Consider the following 17,799-nt stretch of genomic DNA (forward strand, 5'->3'; position numbering starts at 1 on the left):
GTTATTCCCTCATGCCTGAATTCTTTCCTCCTCTACTGCCATGACTCCTTTCCGTGTGCACTTGAAACAGGATATGGTGGATTTTCTGCTTTTACTCCTTACATGGTTTACATTGTTCATCCACCACCAGGGGAATATGACCAATTCTGTCACAATCTGTAGTGGCTATATTTAAATGTTGCACTGGTGGGTGATTTTCCTGGTTTCTTTTACATCATGTGCAGACAGTGGTGGAAAATAACTAAGCACATTAACACAACTACTGTACTTGAGTACAATTTTAAGATACTTGTACATATATATCATAATGCAAATTCTTTAAAGAAATTGCCTCTAATCAACAATATTGATTGCCTTTTAATCAATTGCAACCAACCGACCACTGGCAGTCAGCCCCAGGGGAGTTGTCCTCTTTGCTAGTTGGTAATCCAGCCAAGCCCAAAAGTACATGTTAGTATAAAGGAGGTAAAATAAACTCTATACCAACCAACTTCAACATTAAAAACCTGCTCACATGTTAATGCAACAGTAATAATAATATGCATTATAGCACATTTCATGCTAAAATGAATAACTTTAAAAGATTGATTTGATTTCACAAAGATTGAATGTTGAAGCCACATATTAGCTTCAAGTTTTAAAAACATTTTCATACAGAACAAGGACTGTGGAGTAGAAGAACAATATATTTTAATGGCCAGTATGAACTGGAGGATTTATTACATCAATAAAAGCCAGTTTATAAGAAGAGGAAAAAGAAGACTATTGTTTTAAGAGTAAATGTATATTGCATGAGTCCTCTGAAATAATGAGGTGATGCCTGCTCACATCAATAGTCATGAGTATTCATATTGATCCTAGTACTGGTACACAAAAGAAGACTCACTATTGGTAATATTTGGTGATTTAGGGACCAATCCATTCATCCACACTCACTGATAATGGGCTTTTTAGTGAAGTAAGAGACACATTTTGTCCATTAGTAAATTTTTTGAAAAAGAAGAAAGTAAGAAAAAGAAAAGTATTTTATCCTTGATTTGAAATGAAGGAGAGGGAGTAGTTTTTTACTTTTAAGATTTTTAAACTAGGTTATCAAACTATTAAGTATCACAATATCTCTTAAAACATGTCTGGAGGGGGTATTTAAACTCTATGTAATCTTCTTGTCTCAGCAAACTACTTTTGATTATTTTGGCAGTGGTGCAGCTGGAGGCTGTAACTGTGACAGAGGTCGATGAGGGAGGAGGGAGGGGAGGCGAGGGCAGGGCCAGGATGGACTGGAAGTGTGCCTCAAGCATTTATAAACATGGCCCCTTTGCACACCTAAGGGTCATTGTTTATATCCATTCATACATGCCACTTCTGCCTGTATGTTTCTGGACCTTGACAGCAAGACAGAGCCGTAGAAGACAGAGAAATAAACATCTCACCGCTGTCCTTTCTTCCATTTCTGCTTGCCAGCGCTCACCTTGAAGCCTCAGCACCTGTTCTTCAGAGAGGATCACATCAGACGCGGAAACCTTGCGGATTTCAGCTAAACAATTCCTGTTAAGATCTTCCAAAACCAGCTGCCACCATTTCACCTCCAACAGCCATGTACAGCTCCAACTACTCCAGGGCCAAGTTTGGCCTGGAGGCAAGGCCCCTGCACAGGCCCAAGGGGAAAAGCTGTGGCTACTACATGAGGATCGTCTTCTTCTTTTCCTCCCTGATCCAGTCTCTTATTATCGTCAGCTTGGTGCTCTTCCTCATCTATGGAAAACCAGAGAAGTCTGCAGAGGAGAAGAGGGTCAAGGTCAGTGTGCTCTTCCAGTGTAATAACCTTAATTTATTATGACACATACTAAAGACCCCCCTTCAGACATGTTTTAAAACATGTACAAATTCTTGGCTATACTAATTTGTGTCTGATATAGTTTCTCCACAAAAAATGCTAAAAAATAACAACAATAATAAGAGTATCAATCATCACCAGCCTGTTTTGTTTCTGACAGAATATATTATAACTACGATTTTTTTATTAGCATATTACTATAATCTTTTAAATTTCGCAGCATTATGTTAACAAGTTCAGAGCTGTGAAATACAGAGATGATGATGCTGAGTGATCTGTTTTTCTAAAGGAGCTGGAGCTGGGCTTCAACAGGCTGAGTGAGACCAACATCCAGCTGAGAAAGGAGAAAGGCGATTTGGGAGCTCAGCTGGGAGCTCGCACAGCTGAGAAAGATGCTCTAGAGAAAGACATAGCAAAGCTGAAGACTGAAGCCAACAACACAGAACATGTGCTGAAAAATAAACTGGTAGGTAGATGACTTGATTAATATTTTGCTAAGATGTACTGAGATGTAGGTAATTGTAGGCAGCTGTTAAGTATTTTTTAATCATCTTTTCAAATTCTCAAATTCTTATTACAGAAAGACCAATTTAAGATTAGAAGAAATGTTTTTACAACGTGCACCTTCTACAAGATGATCATTTCCTTAAGCATTGTTATAGTTTTCCTATTTGAGTGGGGGAGGAAGTATTCAGATGTTTACTTTTTAAGTAAAAGTACTAATACCACTCTTTAAATATCGACCATTACAAGTATCTACATAATATTGATTATGTATATATTTATATATAACACTCTCATTGGAGAAGCTGGAACCATGGCATTGGCATTTATTACATAAAAAACGGAATTAGTTGAATAATTGTACATTGTTACACTCACTCACCACCACTATTGGTCACCATGGTATTACAATAGAACCCACAAATCATTTTTAATTTTTAATCATCCTGTTAATATCTATGTTTTTTGTTTTTAGGCTATCTGTGACAGAATGTCTACAACAACATTTCGGCGTCCCACCCCTCCGATCCAGTCTCCTTTTTTGGTCACTACCAGCAGTATGTACTATATTGAGGTTTTGTTTAAATATGGGGAAAAAATCATATTTTTCTGCATCATCAAATTAATACAGAAGAGGATTAGGGCCAAATGTGAACATTTTATTTTAATTCTGAGTTTAAAGTAAAAAAAAAAAAAAGTTAGAATTCTGATAATAAAGTCAGAATTCTGAGAATTCTGATGTCTGAGAATTCTGACTAACTCTGCTAATAACCCTTTATACATGGCTTATAATTTATAAGTTGTATTTTGTTAATAAATTATAGGACAGTAATAAGAACAACGTTTAGGTTATAAAAAAAATCTCTTTTGTTAAACTTGGTAGCTTATTAGAGAGAGAAACTTATGAGTCTTCTTAACGTCTAATAACTGATCTACAAAGCAGTATATTAGAAAGTGGAACCAGAATACTAATAAATACAGTGTTAATGAAAGTGTCTATTGAAGATTTTCCTGTGATGAAACTGTTTTTCACTGAACTCTCCAGGTGAATTAAAGACTTTGCAGAGCCTCAACGCCCAGCAGAAAGCCATGATAAATCTTATTCAGGCAAACTTCACCCAGACAGTTCTGTACATGAGCCAGGAGAGAGACAACGCCATCAAAGACAGAGACACACACCACCAGGATGCCATCACCCTGCGCAGGGAGAACACCATGCTAAAAGAGCAGCTCACCTCCTACACCAGGTACCTACCTGTTTGTAACATCTGTGTAACGGAAAATATTAAGATTAAACACATTAAACTTATTGTGTTTAATTTTTTATATTTTACCAGGAAGTGCAAAGAGGACTTTGCTAATTCTTTGGACGGGATCAAATCTGTGACCAGGGATTTCCTGAACAGGATCAACAACCTGTTTCCCCACCAGCTGACCTTCCACCTTACCTGTGACAGCCAGCAGGAGCAAATGGAGAAGATAAGAAACAGCTGCACAAACCTGTCCAGAGACGTGGAGAATAAGTTCCAACTGTATTTAGACAAAGTGGGCAACAAGGTGAGTGCAACAGATTTTCTTGAGTCTTCTAATTAGGACGTGTGTTTGGTATTAATAGGAACTAGAATAGACTTACTGTACATACAGACTTGTACACAGTGGTGGAAGAACAAGTCTACAACTAACAGTCCTGAATTCAAGTTCTACTTAGGTAAAAGGACTATGTATTATGAGCAAAATATACTATAAAGTATATTCTGCAGAAAAGCTGTCTATATAAGATAATTCTAATAAAGTAGGAGAGAAGAAAAAGTTATGCTATACGCATTTCTCTATTTTTTGTTAGATATTTTAGAGTTTTACCTCTTTAGGCTTCAAAAAGTTATTTAAATAAAATCTGGTCAGTTTAGAAGGAACTTCTAACAACTCAGACATCTAAAACATTATCCAATGTTTTTTTTTTAAAGTAAATTAGACTTAAACTCTGAAAAGTAACTGCTAAGCTGTCAGATAAATGTAATGGAGTATAAAGAACAATATGCCCTCCCAGATGTAGTGTAGTAGTAGCAAAGTAGCATAAAATGGAATAAAAATGGAAATTTTTTTACTCGAGTCGTGGACTCAATAAACTTTCCACCAATGTTTCTAAGGGTTACTCCCTTCTTGCCAACCCTCCTTTAAACTCTCCGTAACACTTATGGAATATTCCAAACCAACAAATTGGATGGGAAACCAGTTTCTCAGGGGAGGAAGTCTATCCGCTGCATCATTCATGATAAATCTAGCTAAAGAGACAGACGTCCTCTGAGGCGAACTCAGGGTCAAAGCAGAGGTGAAGTGTGTGTGTGTCTGCTGACTGTGCAGGACAACAAAAGCATACCCTCAGCAGATATCTTTGTTTTTACTCTGTAAAGTAGTATTTATTTCTAAACTCACTGAGCTTCCAAAAATCATAATTTTTCATCAGAGTCTATATTTATACAAAAAGAGTTGCTTTTGCAACCTTGCTCACAATTTTAACATATTTCAGGTAGTTTACTATGGAATTCTTTTATTACATTGCCCTTTAACTTTAACTAGTTTGCAGGAACACAAGCAAACTGACCGTTTTTTTAATGTTGAGTGTAACACGACCAAACCTGGCCTTTATTTCATCATGTGGCTACACTCCACTGATTCAGCTCCATATTTGGACTTTAACCTACGAGTTGTGTTCCTTCGGGAGACATTCAGTATAGATTTATTTCCTGCGTCAGCTGCAAAGCATGTACTCCATTGTGTCATTGAGGGAAATGTACATTGACAGATAGAAATAGACACATGGTAAACAAAAGCAGGTGTCTAAAGGCACCATCTGGGAACACATTTGGTACAGTCGAGCATGACACATTCTTCAGTCATGTTGCATTGTCTCTGAGTGACTCTCTACCTCTCATCATCATCATCGTCATCATGCACAAGTATAGGAAAGCAAATGTTAGATTTAAAAGGAAAAAGTGTAGCATTAAATGAGAAGTTTATCACATTTATTTAAAAAAATATATTTTCTTCTTCCAGGTGGCCGAGATCCAAGTCCTGTCCAGTCGGTTGGAGGTGCAAAACACACATTTGAACTCTGATCTGCAGCAGTGTCAACGCAGTCGCAGTGAGGCGATTGCTGATGCCGCCCAGCAGCTACAGCTCAAGCAAAAGACTCACGACGACCAGGTAGATTACATTTGTGCATAGATGATAGATGTGTGGGTGGGAAATTGGAACCAAAGGAGAGATCCATGGAACAACCCAATTTCCTCAGTCATGAAACCATGGCTGTAAAAATGACTGTTCATGATAATCTGTTTTAACAAGAACCTGAATCAAACTGTAACATAGGAAAGATGAAAGTGTAAACATTTAAAATAACATATGTAAATTTTCTTCAGGTGGAGAAATTACTGATTGAGCAGAACCGGCTGAGAGATCAGAAGAAGCTGCAGGAAGAAAATTTGGCCCTGAAAGAGAAAGAGCTTCAGAGCCTCCAGCAAATGCTCTCTGCTCAGCCCAATTTTAAGGTAAAATAAACACCAGCCAGAAATATGAATATGTATGTACAGAAATATAAAGGGAAATTAGGGAAAACAGTGTCCACAAATGGTATCAAACGTTCTCCATGCCAGTCAGGGGATTCAAACTGGCAACCAACTGGTTACAAATACCTTTTGTTTTAGGCTCCCAAAAGACCATGTGGTTGAATCTTTTGTATCTGGCTTTCTGGCACAAGAGTACCTACCATCCCCTTGCTTTTAAATAAGATTTATTTCGCTGATTTTATGGACAGCAGTGCAGAGGTAAGGTGGTGTGTTTGGACTGAGCAGAAAAGAGAAATCTGAGAGCAGCAGCAGCAGCAGCAGGAAGGATGGGCAGGCAAGATAACAAAGAAAAAAAAGAAGTCATAAGTTCATGATACACCCCATTTCAAACTCAAAAGCTGCACAAATGTGGTATCTGTGTTTAATTTTAAATAATACTGAAATCATTGTATTTGTTTTCCAGCCCGGTGTGCCTAAAGCAGCAGGAGTACCTGGCATCAGCAAAACGCCAACGGTAAACTTTATATTGACTAAACACCGTAATCAGATTACTGTTAATACAAAGTGTAATTACAGTAAGTGCCACAGTGTATAGAGCGAGAATATTTTGATATTAAAAGACTGATGAGCAAAAAAACCCCTCAAACTTTCATGTTTTACTAAAGTTGGCCCAGTATTAGTCTTCATTATGAAACAGTTTAAACAAGACTGAGAGCCAACAGCCATTGTGAGGCTGTTTCAAGGCATTTATATGGTGCACAGCTAATGTAAGCATGCTAACATGTTGATGTCAAGCAGGTGTAATGTGAACCATGATCACTATCATAGCTGAACATTTTATTAACTTTTGCTAAGTATCACAAAACACAAAGTACAGCTGAGGCTGATGGGAATCAGTTTTTGCAGGTATTTGGTTATAAACAAACATATTGGACAGTTTAAATGTTTGACCTGATGATGGCACCAGATGAAAAGTCAGTTGGATTCATTCTCTGACCATGAAAGCCTGTAGATTTCCTGCAGTCTTTGAGATATTTCAGTCTGAACTGACCGACATACGGACATTGCCAACCCTAGAGCCACTATTATGTTAGCATGGCTAAAAATAGCAAAAAACAGATAAAACTTCACTTCCCCAATGCTTATATTTGTGTGTCTGTTCCTCCTCAAATCAGTTCTGTTTGTCTTTTTTTCAAATATTTAATTCTGTAAACTGTATAAATGTTAATTTACAGTATTCAGATTTTTAGACAACGATGTCATCAATAATGAATTATAAGTATTTTTTTTTGTTTTCCAGGTGAGATGAAATGAACCAGCAGAATGACTGAAGGCACCAGTGGCGCTTGACAGCGATCAACATTGTGCCTGTAAAACAATTTAAATGACGTGTACATATTCCTGACACAACACACTTTAACACAACCTGTAAATACTCCATGTTAATGACATATTTACTGTTGTCAGTCTGTGCATGTTTTGTTTAGCTCTACTTGGAATAGATGATTAATATGTGTTTAACTTGTGTTTGAGTTTAAACATATGCTTTGAAAAGCCTTGGTATCTACCCAGGTAAATGTAAAAATTTTCATGACACTGGTGTAAATATTTTCTATTGTGTGTCACTCACTGTGGTTTTTGTCGTTGGCTTGTATTTACTGTGGAATTCAAATTAAATTAACCAAAAACTGACTCACTACTTATCCTCGGTCTCTTTTGTCTCTCTGGCACAAAACAACACAACAAAGACTCAGACAGGACATTTATGTTTACTAGTGATTCACACAATTTCTACCGCAGTCCCGATGTCAATACATTCAACAACCACGCCATAAACATGCCATCACATGGCTAAACGTTTAGACTATAAATCTATTAATTGCCATTTTATGGTGCATTTTACAAGTACAGTAGCTGTTGTATGAGTTATATTGTCAATCTTTACTACTTCCTCTTCCTTCCATAAGCACAGGGCGATGAGCACATATAGTACTTAGGCTGGAAACAGCTGGTGTGTTGTTTTTTTACGATTATTTTGGTTTTAGATTGGTACTGAACAAGAGACTGAAGTAAAAAAAAAACAAGTACCATTTTATGTCTAAGAATGTACTCATGTTTAAGATGTAAGTTTATATGGTGTAAATTGCTTTTGTAATCTGACTGGAGGACTGCCGTGTTACCACTAATTATGTAAAAACTATACTTTGTAAAGCAACAGAATATAATAATATAATATTCAATTAGTAACAGTGTCTGAGGGTAAAGTATGCAGATATTCAGGTTTAGGAGACCTATTACGATATAAATATATCTATCTTCTGGACTTTTACAACATTAAAATAATGATATTTTGGTCATCACCTTTCCTTATTTCTTCTTTAAAGAACATATTTATATACACAAATGTACTTACTACTCATGATTTTCCACAAGCTGACATTTAAAACCAAATACTCTCTTTTTGTAGTTCCTACAAATTCTTTCTGGCATGAATGTGACGTGAACGTAAGGGCTTTAATATTGTTTAGTTTCTCAGAGTTTGGTATTTTTGAGAAGCTTTAATCGGAAATGGAAAAATTACATTTAGACAAAACAAATATTTAAACGGTTCCTTCCATGTTACATAAGAAAACCAATGAAGATAAACTTCCAGCTTCACTGCACTGATGGATGTGAGTGTTACAGGTGAGTGAGTCTGCCTCCTGTCCTCAGGAAATCCTTTGTTTAACATGAAGTATTTTCGATCCCATGTATAGACCTGAACACACTCGCACACAGCCTGACTTTAAGTCAGATGGGTACAGGGTGGAACTGGCTGTACTGGAACCCGCCTACGTCAACCTCCCATCTCAGGACAGCCATTAATCAAAAGCACAGGAAACTGACAAACAGCTGAAGGTGCCACTTTGCGTTCCCTCTGTGCTGCTTAGGACCACTGCCCTTGGGGGCTTAGAGATGAAAGACCTTTTTCACAGCAGCCATTTTGACATAAAATAGTAAACACGTGTTACAAAATACACTAATTAAGGTTCAGTTCCATTCTGGCCAAACAGATTCAGAGTTCTGCTATTGTGCAAGTTAGCTTACTGGAAAGGCTCTGCTACACTAAATGGAACAGAGCCTTAATTAGTGTCATTGGTAGCACCTGTGTTTTCCCTACTATTTAATGCTAAAATGGCTGCTGTGAAAAAGGTCTACTTACCTCTATAATAACCTTCCTGATTGGAGTAAGTGACTCCAGGTGCCAGTTCAGAGCCAACAGACCTCTCCAGTCTTGCCTCCCTATTGAGTTAGTGTTAATGTGAGTTTCCTTCTTCTCAGTATATTGTTTAAATTATGTGTGCGACCATATGTTTCATTACATTTGTATAAAAAACATGATTTACTGTATTGATTATTGATTTCTGCATTTGTTTCTTCGACTTTACTGCAGAAAACCATGAGCTGAATGGAGGAAATACATGGACAAATAAATTGCATTTCCCTGTCGAGAGCTATTTTATTTCTAAGCAGCAAACTATTCCTTTATCTACACCGGCACATGCATTGGAGAAAATCTACTTTACTGTTCATTAGTCAGCCATGAGCCAAATCATGGCACAAAAGGTAATGTATTCACTTAAAAGACATAAACTTATGAATTATTATGTATTATGTATGTATTATTATGTACAGTGAATTATTATTCACTGTACTGTAATATTTACTGCTATTATTAAGTTTGTTTATTCAGTGTCATTCCATTTGACCATGCTAGTGGCAAACTTTAGACAATCTCAGACTGTCTGTTCGCTACTTTGGTCCAGACTGAAATATCTCAACAACTATTAAATTGATTGCCATGAAAGACATTCATCTTCTCTAGAGGATAAAACCTATTGACTTTGGTGATCCTCAGGCTTTAGCGCAAACTTGAGGTTGACATTTGTGATTTTTAGTGGAAGGTTTTGACAGCCAGTGCATGGATTGCCATGTACTTTGGCACGAACTTTGGCACAGATATCCATGTTCCCCCGAGGATGAATCCTAATGTTTTTTGTGATTGAAAGGTCATATATGAATAAACTTGTGTTGCCTTAGGACTTATAGTAACATTCTGTAGGACTACTTTCAACTGATAAACTTGTTTCTTAAATCACATTTGAGACCAGTAATAATCTGTACAACCATATGCTTATTATTGGCCCCAAGATAAAAAATAAGACCCCATTCATTTAAGATAAAACTCTACTTCTGTATTGATTTAAATCTGAAACTTCAAAGAATCGAGCCTTAATACTTCAATGGAAATATATTCGTAGCACCAAGTATCGATAATGGTCAAATATTGAAAGCTAGCACAGAATATCTGATATCCAATGGTTATAGATTTAAATAATCTTACTGTCAATTATTAAATATTCTAATTAGAGAACTTGGCTACTTGTGTTAAGATACTTTTTTAAAAGTCTGAAGAAAAGTCTGGGGATCACATTAGAATACTGCAACGTCTGTACAAAACATAGTAAATGTAGCCATACTTCACTGGATAAGTGAAGGTTTGACCTGCTGGTGGCACTAGAGGAAATGTCACCAAAGTATATAATGTAGGGTCAATTTTATGGTGATCCATGTCATATTCAATTCAGTTCAATTCAAAATACTTTATTCGTCCCTCAAGGGCCAATTTAGTGATAAATAAAGTATTCTGAATCCAAGTGAATATTATACAGATTGCCATGAAATGTGCACTCCATTAAAATATTGAGATATCTCAGTCTGGACAAAAGTGTTATGTCTTTTTTTTGCTATTGGCAATTACTATCCAACACATTTGACAATTGTGGTAAACATGATCCAAAGGTTATCACATACAGCTGTACTTCAAAGACGAACCAGGGCCCAAAATTTACTGCCTGTAAATTGTATGACAGTCCCACTTTTAGCTTAAACTTCCCCTGTGTTGTAATTACTCAGGGAGAACATGAAAGAGGACAAAAAGGCTGACAGAGCAGCACGGAAAGAGGAAAGGTCAGGCAGCAGAGACGGAGAGAGACAAAAAGGCAGCGAGAGAGAGAGAAACAGGCAGTTATGCTGGTGTAAAGCAGTGCAAATGTCGTCAGAGACTGGGAGAGAAGAAACCAACTGGGGAAGAAGGGTGAGGAGTTCAACAAGGAAACATAAATATTTGATCGAGGCCAGATTGACAGGGGAACAAAAGGCACAGAGAACATCGCCTCAAAAACGTCCCTTTCCCACAGAGCAGAGGGGAGCTGGGTCACTCTGACTTTCTTTACATACTGTATGTCTATTATGTTTTGCTTTATGGTGGGATCTCGACTAAAAATCTAGTTCACAATGGAATAAATCAGAGGCTATACAGTATACGAGCTAAATGTGATGATGACATTTACTGCAATCTTTGTAAGACCAGGTAATATTTTATGTTTAATGTGATGAGGGTATGAATATGTGAAGTGCATCATGCATGTGACAACATTAAACAGTAGGTTTACATCTTACAGTAAGAAGCTGATGCAGCTTTAAACATGTAATGACATGCAAAAATCTATTCTAATTTAAAGTAAAATTATGAGTACTTTTTCTTTTGGTACGTATGTTTTCTACACTGTTGTGTACTTCTTCCACCTCTGACTTGCTATTAATATGTATGTGCTGGTAGTGAGAATTATCACCGACTCTGTAGCTCTACATAGCACTTTATCGCCTTTCAGCTCATCATTTCTGTGTTTACGGCCAACAGCGTAAATGTTTTGGTTTACTTTCTATGCTTTTTGATTTCTCCCTATGCAAACTGCACAGCACCAACTGTAAACAGATAAAGTTTAGCAACCAGCTGGGGAACATTCAGTAGTGGCACATTTAGCAGCTAAAGAGCCAAAGACACTTCCTTAGGGAGTTGGTAGAGACAAAAACTTACATTTGTGTTAAAACACGATGCAAACATTGCTCGGTTGGATGTGTAAATAGGCAACTAATACAACTAAAACACATCTACTAACAACTATTAGAAGATAACACGTTAATATTGTGTTTACAGCTTGTTGCACTGCCCCCTTGTTGTAAAAAGAGAGATACATTTGATTTGATACAAAAACACTCATCATCCCATTTATTCAACATCAAATATCCCATGTGACATGTATTAATTATGTATAAAATAAATGTCTTCATTTTAAATATTCATGTGGACAATTCACACGTGAACACAGGTACATTGTTTGCTAATTAAATTAATGTGACAGCCAAGGATTTTGAGTTACCCTAAAAAGTTTCAGGTGTCAATGTGTGAATTTCCACTAAACACACACACACACACACAAAGGAGTAGAGCTGAAATGATACCAAAAATAATATCCTTCATTGTCCTGCAGTACAAGTAAACATCTAGACTTGTCCATGACCTTGCAGATGTCTGCAGCTGGCTATATTTTAAATGATCTTGGCTGTTATGTTGCGACCCAAGAGCCCTATATTCACCTATCAAAGGCTTTCAAAACTATTTTTAAAATTACGACTCAAGAATTTGCCGAACACTTGTCCAGCATATTGGGCCTCTGAGGCACCCATCATCACGCTAAAACTATTTTAGTCTGTTGAAAAGCATCAACAGAAAACAAACATTTTGTCTTGGGATAGTGATCCTGCAGCCAAGAACATGAATTTCATTCTTTTTTCCCTCGCTGTGCCTCGAAGCCTGGCGCAGTGCCGAGGCTGTAGCTTTACTGATACTCTGGGACCAAACAAGAATGCAGCCTTCCTCTCTGAGCAGGCTAATGTTACATGTATTTTATGTTTTCGCTGCTACTCATCCAACTATTTCCCAATGCAGAAGTCTTTGAAGATGATATCCAGGATCTCCTCTGCCCCGACCCGTCCAGTAATCCGGCCCAGGCTGGTGAGAGCCAACCGGACACCCTCAGCTGCCAGGGCCAGGTCGATGTCGCGGTACCGCTGGTACTGAGCCAGGGCCGCAAAACACTGCTGCAGGTGGGCCCTGTGGCGGGCCTGGGTCAGGGTGGGGGCACCAGACAGAGGGTCGCCACACCTAAAGAGGAAGTTAGAGAACAAAATGAACCAGAGCGTTAAAAAACTCATTATTTTGTGCTTCATTTTGTATTTTTGGTCAAGAAAGGGTGAAAACCAGACCCAAAAAGCAAACATAGAATTCAGTTGCAGCACCAACATTATGCATTTTAATTTAATTTAATTTAAAGCCCCTTAGAGTAGGGTTTGAAAAGTTCAGACTTTGCTGACATGCTGACCTGATCAATCTTTCTAATGTAACATTTAAATAAGACATGTTGTTTTAGCTCCTACACAACGAAACATTATAAACTGTTGCAACTCACAGAGTCTTGACACGGCTGTGCAGCACTGTGAGGAAGTCCTGCAGTCCTTCATTATTGTGGCAAGAGATAAGACAAAAAGGAGGGAGTCCAGAGACCTGTCTCAGCTCCCCGTCCAGCTTCTGCCTCTGCTCCTGAGGCAACAGGTCAGTTTTATTCAGCACTAGGAGAAACCTGTTTGCAGGAAATACTGTGGTAGGAAAGGAGGGCAGAAAAAATTAATCAATACCAGTGACTCAACTATTACTCCCTCAGGCCCAGAGATTTCTATTTGATTACTCTTGATGACTTAAAAAAACTCTCTTTCCAGCCTGCACACTCTGGATTACTGCTTAATTTATCCCTAGGGTAAGTAGTACTTGAATTACTCCCCAAGCCGTTTAATAATGCAGGATGGAGCTGTAAGTGAGCAACTGGTGTCACAATAAATTGCATCCTTGAGCTAACAAGCTAACTCAGCATTTTAATTTCAAGTCTTATGTAATACCACTTTTCAAAGCTGTTTAAAGGAAAAAACGTGACTCACTCACTAATTTTACCGCATCTTTACAATGTGTATTTACTTTATTGTGCTTTTAAAATACAGCTGCAAGTATCAGTTACAATCCAGGTGAAGCGGTGAGCAGATGAGGGCTAGATATCATACCCGTCTCAGGCTGCTCCTGGCTGGGCAGGACACTCCTGAGGTGCTCCTGAAGGAAGGCTGCAGCTTGCTGTGCATCAGAGGGGAGATTAGTACAGTCCACAACCACCAGAGTCAGATCTGCCTGCTCCACTCTAGAATATAAAAAGAAATCAACCTCAACCTTTAACCAGGAATTATTCATATAATCACAGCTTGTTTGTTAGTATATTCATGTTTTAGCCACACTAACGGTCTGGCTCTGAGGATGGTAATATTGGTTGTTTGGCTGGTCCACCACTGTGGTCCGGACTGAAATATCTCAACAACTATTGGATGGGTTGCCATTAAATTTGATACACACATTCATGTTATAACTTTGGTAGTCAAGTGATCATCAAGTCAACATTTTTATTTGTCTAATACCAAATACCAAACGGCTATAATGACATTTCGATCAGCCTTAGCTATACTTTGTTTTAACTGCTAATTAGAAAACATCAGCATGCTAACCTGTTAAACTAATACAGTGAACAAGGTAATGTTGCATGCCGACGTTAGCATTGAGCTTTAAGCACTTGTTGTGCCTTCAGCCTATCAGAGCTGTTATCACGGCTGTAGGCATGGTAACTACGTAAATCGTAGGTACTCTGTAAGTACTCGCACTGGCCCCACAGTGAGGTAGCAGCAGCAGCAGCAGCGGATGCTTGTACTTACCATATCCTTCCTGTAGTGACCCAGGTCACGAGCCTCTGACCTGCTCCCTGCACAGAAAGTTCCCTACTGAACACAAACTGGCCACCCTTCCTACAGAGCCACCAGGTCCCCCAAATAACTTAAACAAACAGTAAAAATTACATAATTGCACTAAAATTTTATTTTTGTAATCACACTTTTGTTATTTATCAGATTTTTCCTGCAGAATGAGTCTTCAAACTATTACAAGTCATGATGCAGCGAGTCTCCTTGCATGTTCTACCACATATACTTTCATGGTTTACGTCGCAATATAAATGTAGTGATTCAATTGTAATAAAAGGGAATTTTGTTTATAAGAGTACAGTCTCGCACAGCTCTATGAATTGAATTAATTGCTGTGTCAAATGCTTTATTCCCTTGCCAAGAAGAAGTACTTGGGGGAACAATTAACATTTGTTTTCTGGCATGAAAATTGTCATATTTTATAGCGATTATTTGCTGAAGTTCTGTCAAGCTGAAGTCAACTGTCAGGCAAGGCAAGACATTTCTTTTACTTTAACCTGTTATTTCTTTAAGCTGTTGAATATCCTTTCACACTATAATACAACACACAAAGTACAAAGACTGGAAACTTTGCTTAACCTATAAATCAATGAATAATCAATGTGGGGTAGTGTTTTTAGGCCCATCCCACTTCCCCCTGCTCTCTAGCACCAAACTCATGTGATAAAACATGTCACTGTACATGTGTATGAAAGCTTATTAATAAAATGTGTGTGCTGCTGTGTCCATTAGTCTTATTGTCTGTTTGGATATGATAAAGTAGTGATGGCGGGCGCTACAAGTACTGCTATTCTTCCCTGATGTAAACAGTGGAAGCAGCTGTCAGTGAATGGCCATATATGTCCATTCCCAACACCACACATGAAGAATGTCTTAATACTAAATAGTCGCGGGAAAGAAGGCTCTTCATTACGCAACCTCCTGAGAGTGTTTGTCCCATGTATTTATAACTATGGCTCAGCAATAATGTAAACTCTGGAGCTTATATAGACATTACAAAAATATATCAGGTCTGGAGGGGAAAAGCAATGACTTATTTCTTCCCTTCTTTGTTTTCAAGGACTTATTCCATTGGTCCCCTGTCTAATTTGTTCTGTGTTATATTATCACACATGAGAACTGTCGCTGAAGCAGCATCTACGCGTACTACTGCGCATATACTCCACATGTACTACTACCCAGCAGCTGAAGCCAATCTCTCCAAATACCAGCATTAATTTCTCTTTTTTTGTCTGCCTAATTAGAATTTTAAAAGCAGGAAAACTGAGCTAATATTAAATATTTTAAATAAAAAGGGCTTCATCCACCTACCTTTCTCGAGCACGGCGGACTCCTTCTTTCTCCACCAGGTCGGGGCTCTCTCTGAGGCCGGCTGTGTCACTCAAGAGGACAGGGAATCCGCCAATGTCCAGTGCCGTCTCTACTACGTCTCTGGTGGTGCCAGCAATGGGAGACACAATGGCTGCAGGTCTCTGGCCTGGATGTTAAAAGGTTAAAGGATAATGTTGAAATTATTCTGTGACAATATCAAAACCAACAATGCGTGTTGACTCTGTGTGCCCCAAACCCATTTGTTTCTACTGAAGACATATATTTTAAAGAAACGTGTCTATAAGTGTATATACTTTCACTCATTTTTACCTCAATTTTTATCTAAAAAATGGGAATGAGAATAAGCTGTGAACTGTGTAGGAGAAACAACAGGCCCTATTTACAGCCTGTGTTAGGTTTGTCCCTTCTGGGCTACAGTAGAAACATGGCGGTTCAACATGGCAGACTCCATGGAAGGCGACTTGTGGCGTCTGAACAAACAGTTAATTCCAAGGTAACAACAATTCCTTTATTCAGGTGATTATAAACAAATGAAAACATAACTATGAATATTATATTGATAATCAAATATTGGCCTATAATATCAACAATTTGACACATCAGCTCTTTTTATCCGTCTCTTATTGAAAACTCTAAAGTTCTGAACTGTCCCAACACAACAGAAGATATTTTCAGTTTTTTTTTTCTTTATTCAGGAGCTTTGTGGTCTGACCATCCCCCGCATATCCCACGTCAAATAAAGCTGCCAGCTCATTATTACCTGTCTATGCTCACTGGGTGTGAGCCCAGGGCACAGGGATGACTAATCAGAACAGGAAAGGGTAACAGGATCCAGTCTGAAGTTGGATACATCGCCTATTATTCTGATAGGAAGCTGTGAGGAGACCCTGCCAAGCCTCTTCTCTAGGTAGTTTATATAAGTGATTTTAAATGAGTCAAGGATACAATATCCTGAACAAACGTACAACTGTACTGCATAAACAACAAAAGGTTTCATTGCGTTACACCAAAAGCGGATACACAACTGAAGAACTGATTTCTAATGACAAAATTGAACAGCTACAGTTTTAATTTCACATGGATAATAGAGTGTTTACGTTTATATATTTGGTTCTTTATTAGCATTGCTACACAACCAGTTGTAATTTGTTACTGACTGTGATGCAATAAAGTCTGTATCAGGAAAAATCCATTAGCCAAGAGGAGGATCTAATGTTTACAGATGGTGTGAGATGTGGTAATTATTAGATTGCATTCAGGCACTATTAAAAGAGAGATTTCATCACAACATCAATTCCATGACAACAATGCAAACTTGCTGAGGAAGATTGTGTGATTTGACTGAAAACTCCAGAACAGCTGCCAATTGAGAGAGAGATTGTTTTGTCTTTTACTACATTCTTTGAATCTTTTAGTAGATTCTGAAAAAAGGAGAATGTCTTCTAATGTGGAAGGTCACTTATATAACGCCGACCCCAGTATCTACTTTGATGCTGCTGTATTTCAAAGTCAGACTGCTACTTGTTTCTGTACAAAATCCTGTCTTGTCAAGGAAACATATTTCTCTTCACTTTCAGCGCATGGAGGACAGTATTTGCATTTTAATGAATAATACACATAATCACAAAATTTTGTGAGTCCATGCTGCTTATGGTATGACAGATGTTGCCTTTTTCCCCGCCCAAACCACAGCTGACAGCGGTATGATTCAACAGTAAGGTCTGTATTTAGAAGATAGTAAGTCACATTTTAATGTTAATCTCTTCACGATGTGTGTGTGTGTGTGTGTGTGTGTGTGTGTGTGTGTTCTGGTTTACTTAGTTCTCTTAC

General features: G+C 38.0%; 2 protein-coding genes across 3 annotated transcripts in view; one reads left to right on the plus strand and one right to left on the minus strand.

The window, feature by feature from the left end:
- The first annotated feature begins 1,319 nt into the window (after positions 1-1,319).
- Positions 1,320-7,603, plus strand: plvapb (plasmalemma vesicle associated protein b). The gene is made up of 9 exons (XM_035654154.1): positions 1,320-1,795; positions 2,124-2,300; positions 2,814-2,895; positions 3,384-3,585; positions 3,676-3,895; positions 5,393-5,542; positions 5,758-5,886; positions 6,368-6,418; positions 7,205-7,603. The coding sequence occupies exons 1-9, from the start codon at positions 1,595-1,597 to the stop codon at positions 7,211-7,213; spliced, it is 1,221 nt and encodes a 406-aa protein (XP_035510047.1). The 5' UTR covers positions 1,320-1,594; the 3' UTR covers positions 7,214-7,603.
- Positions 7,604-11,983: 4,380 nt separating this feature from the next.
- gtpbp3 (GTP binding protein 3, mitochondrial) overlaps positions 11,984-17,799 on the minus strand; it is a 15,264-nt gene continuing 9,448 nt past the window's right edge. For both annotated transcript variants that reach the window (XM_035653734.1, XM_035653733.1), the window contains exons 8-11: positions 15,949-16,114; positions 13,900-14,030; positions 13,257-13,443; positions 11,984-12,952 (exon numbers count right to left, since the gene is read on the minus strand). In XM_035653734.1, the coding sequence (XP_035509627.1) occupies positions 12,721-12,952; positions 13,257-13,443; positions 13,900-14,030; positions 15,949-16,114 (716 nt within the window). In that variant the 3' untranslated portion in view covers positions 11,984-12,720. The remainder of the gene's footprint in view (positions 12,953-13,256; positions 13,444-13,899; positions 14,031-15,948; positions 16,115-17,799) is intronic.

This window comes from Morone saxatilis, unplaced genomic scaffold (genome assembly GCF_004916995.1).
Source record: "Morone saxatilis isolate NCDOM2014 unplaced genomic scaffold, NCSU_SB_2.0 Contig12, whole genome shotgun sequence".
Lineage (NCBI taxonomy): Eukaryota > Metazoa > Chordata > Actinopteri > Moronidae > Morone > Morone saxatilis.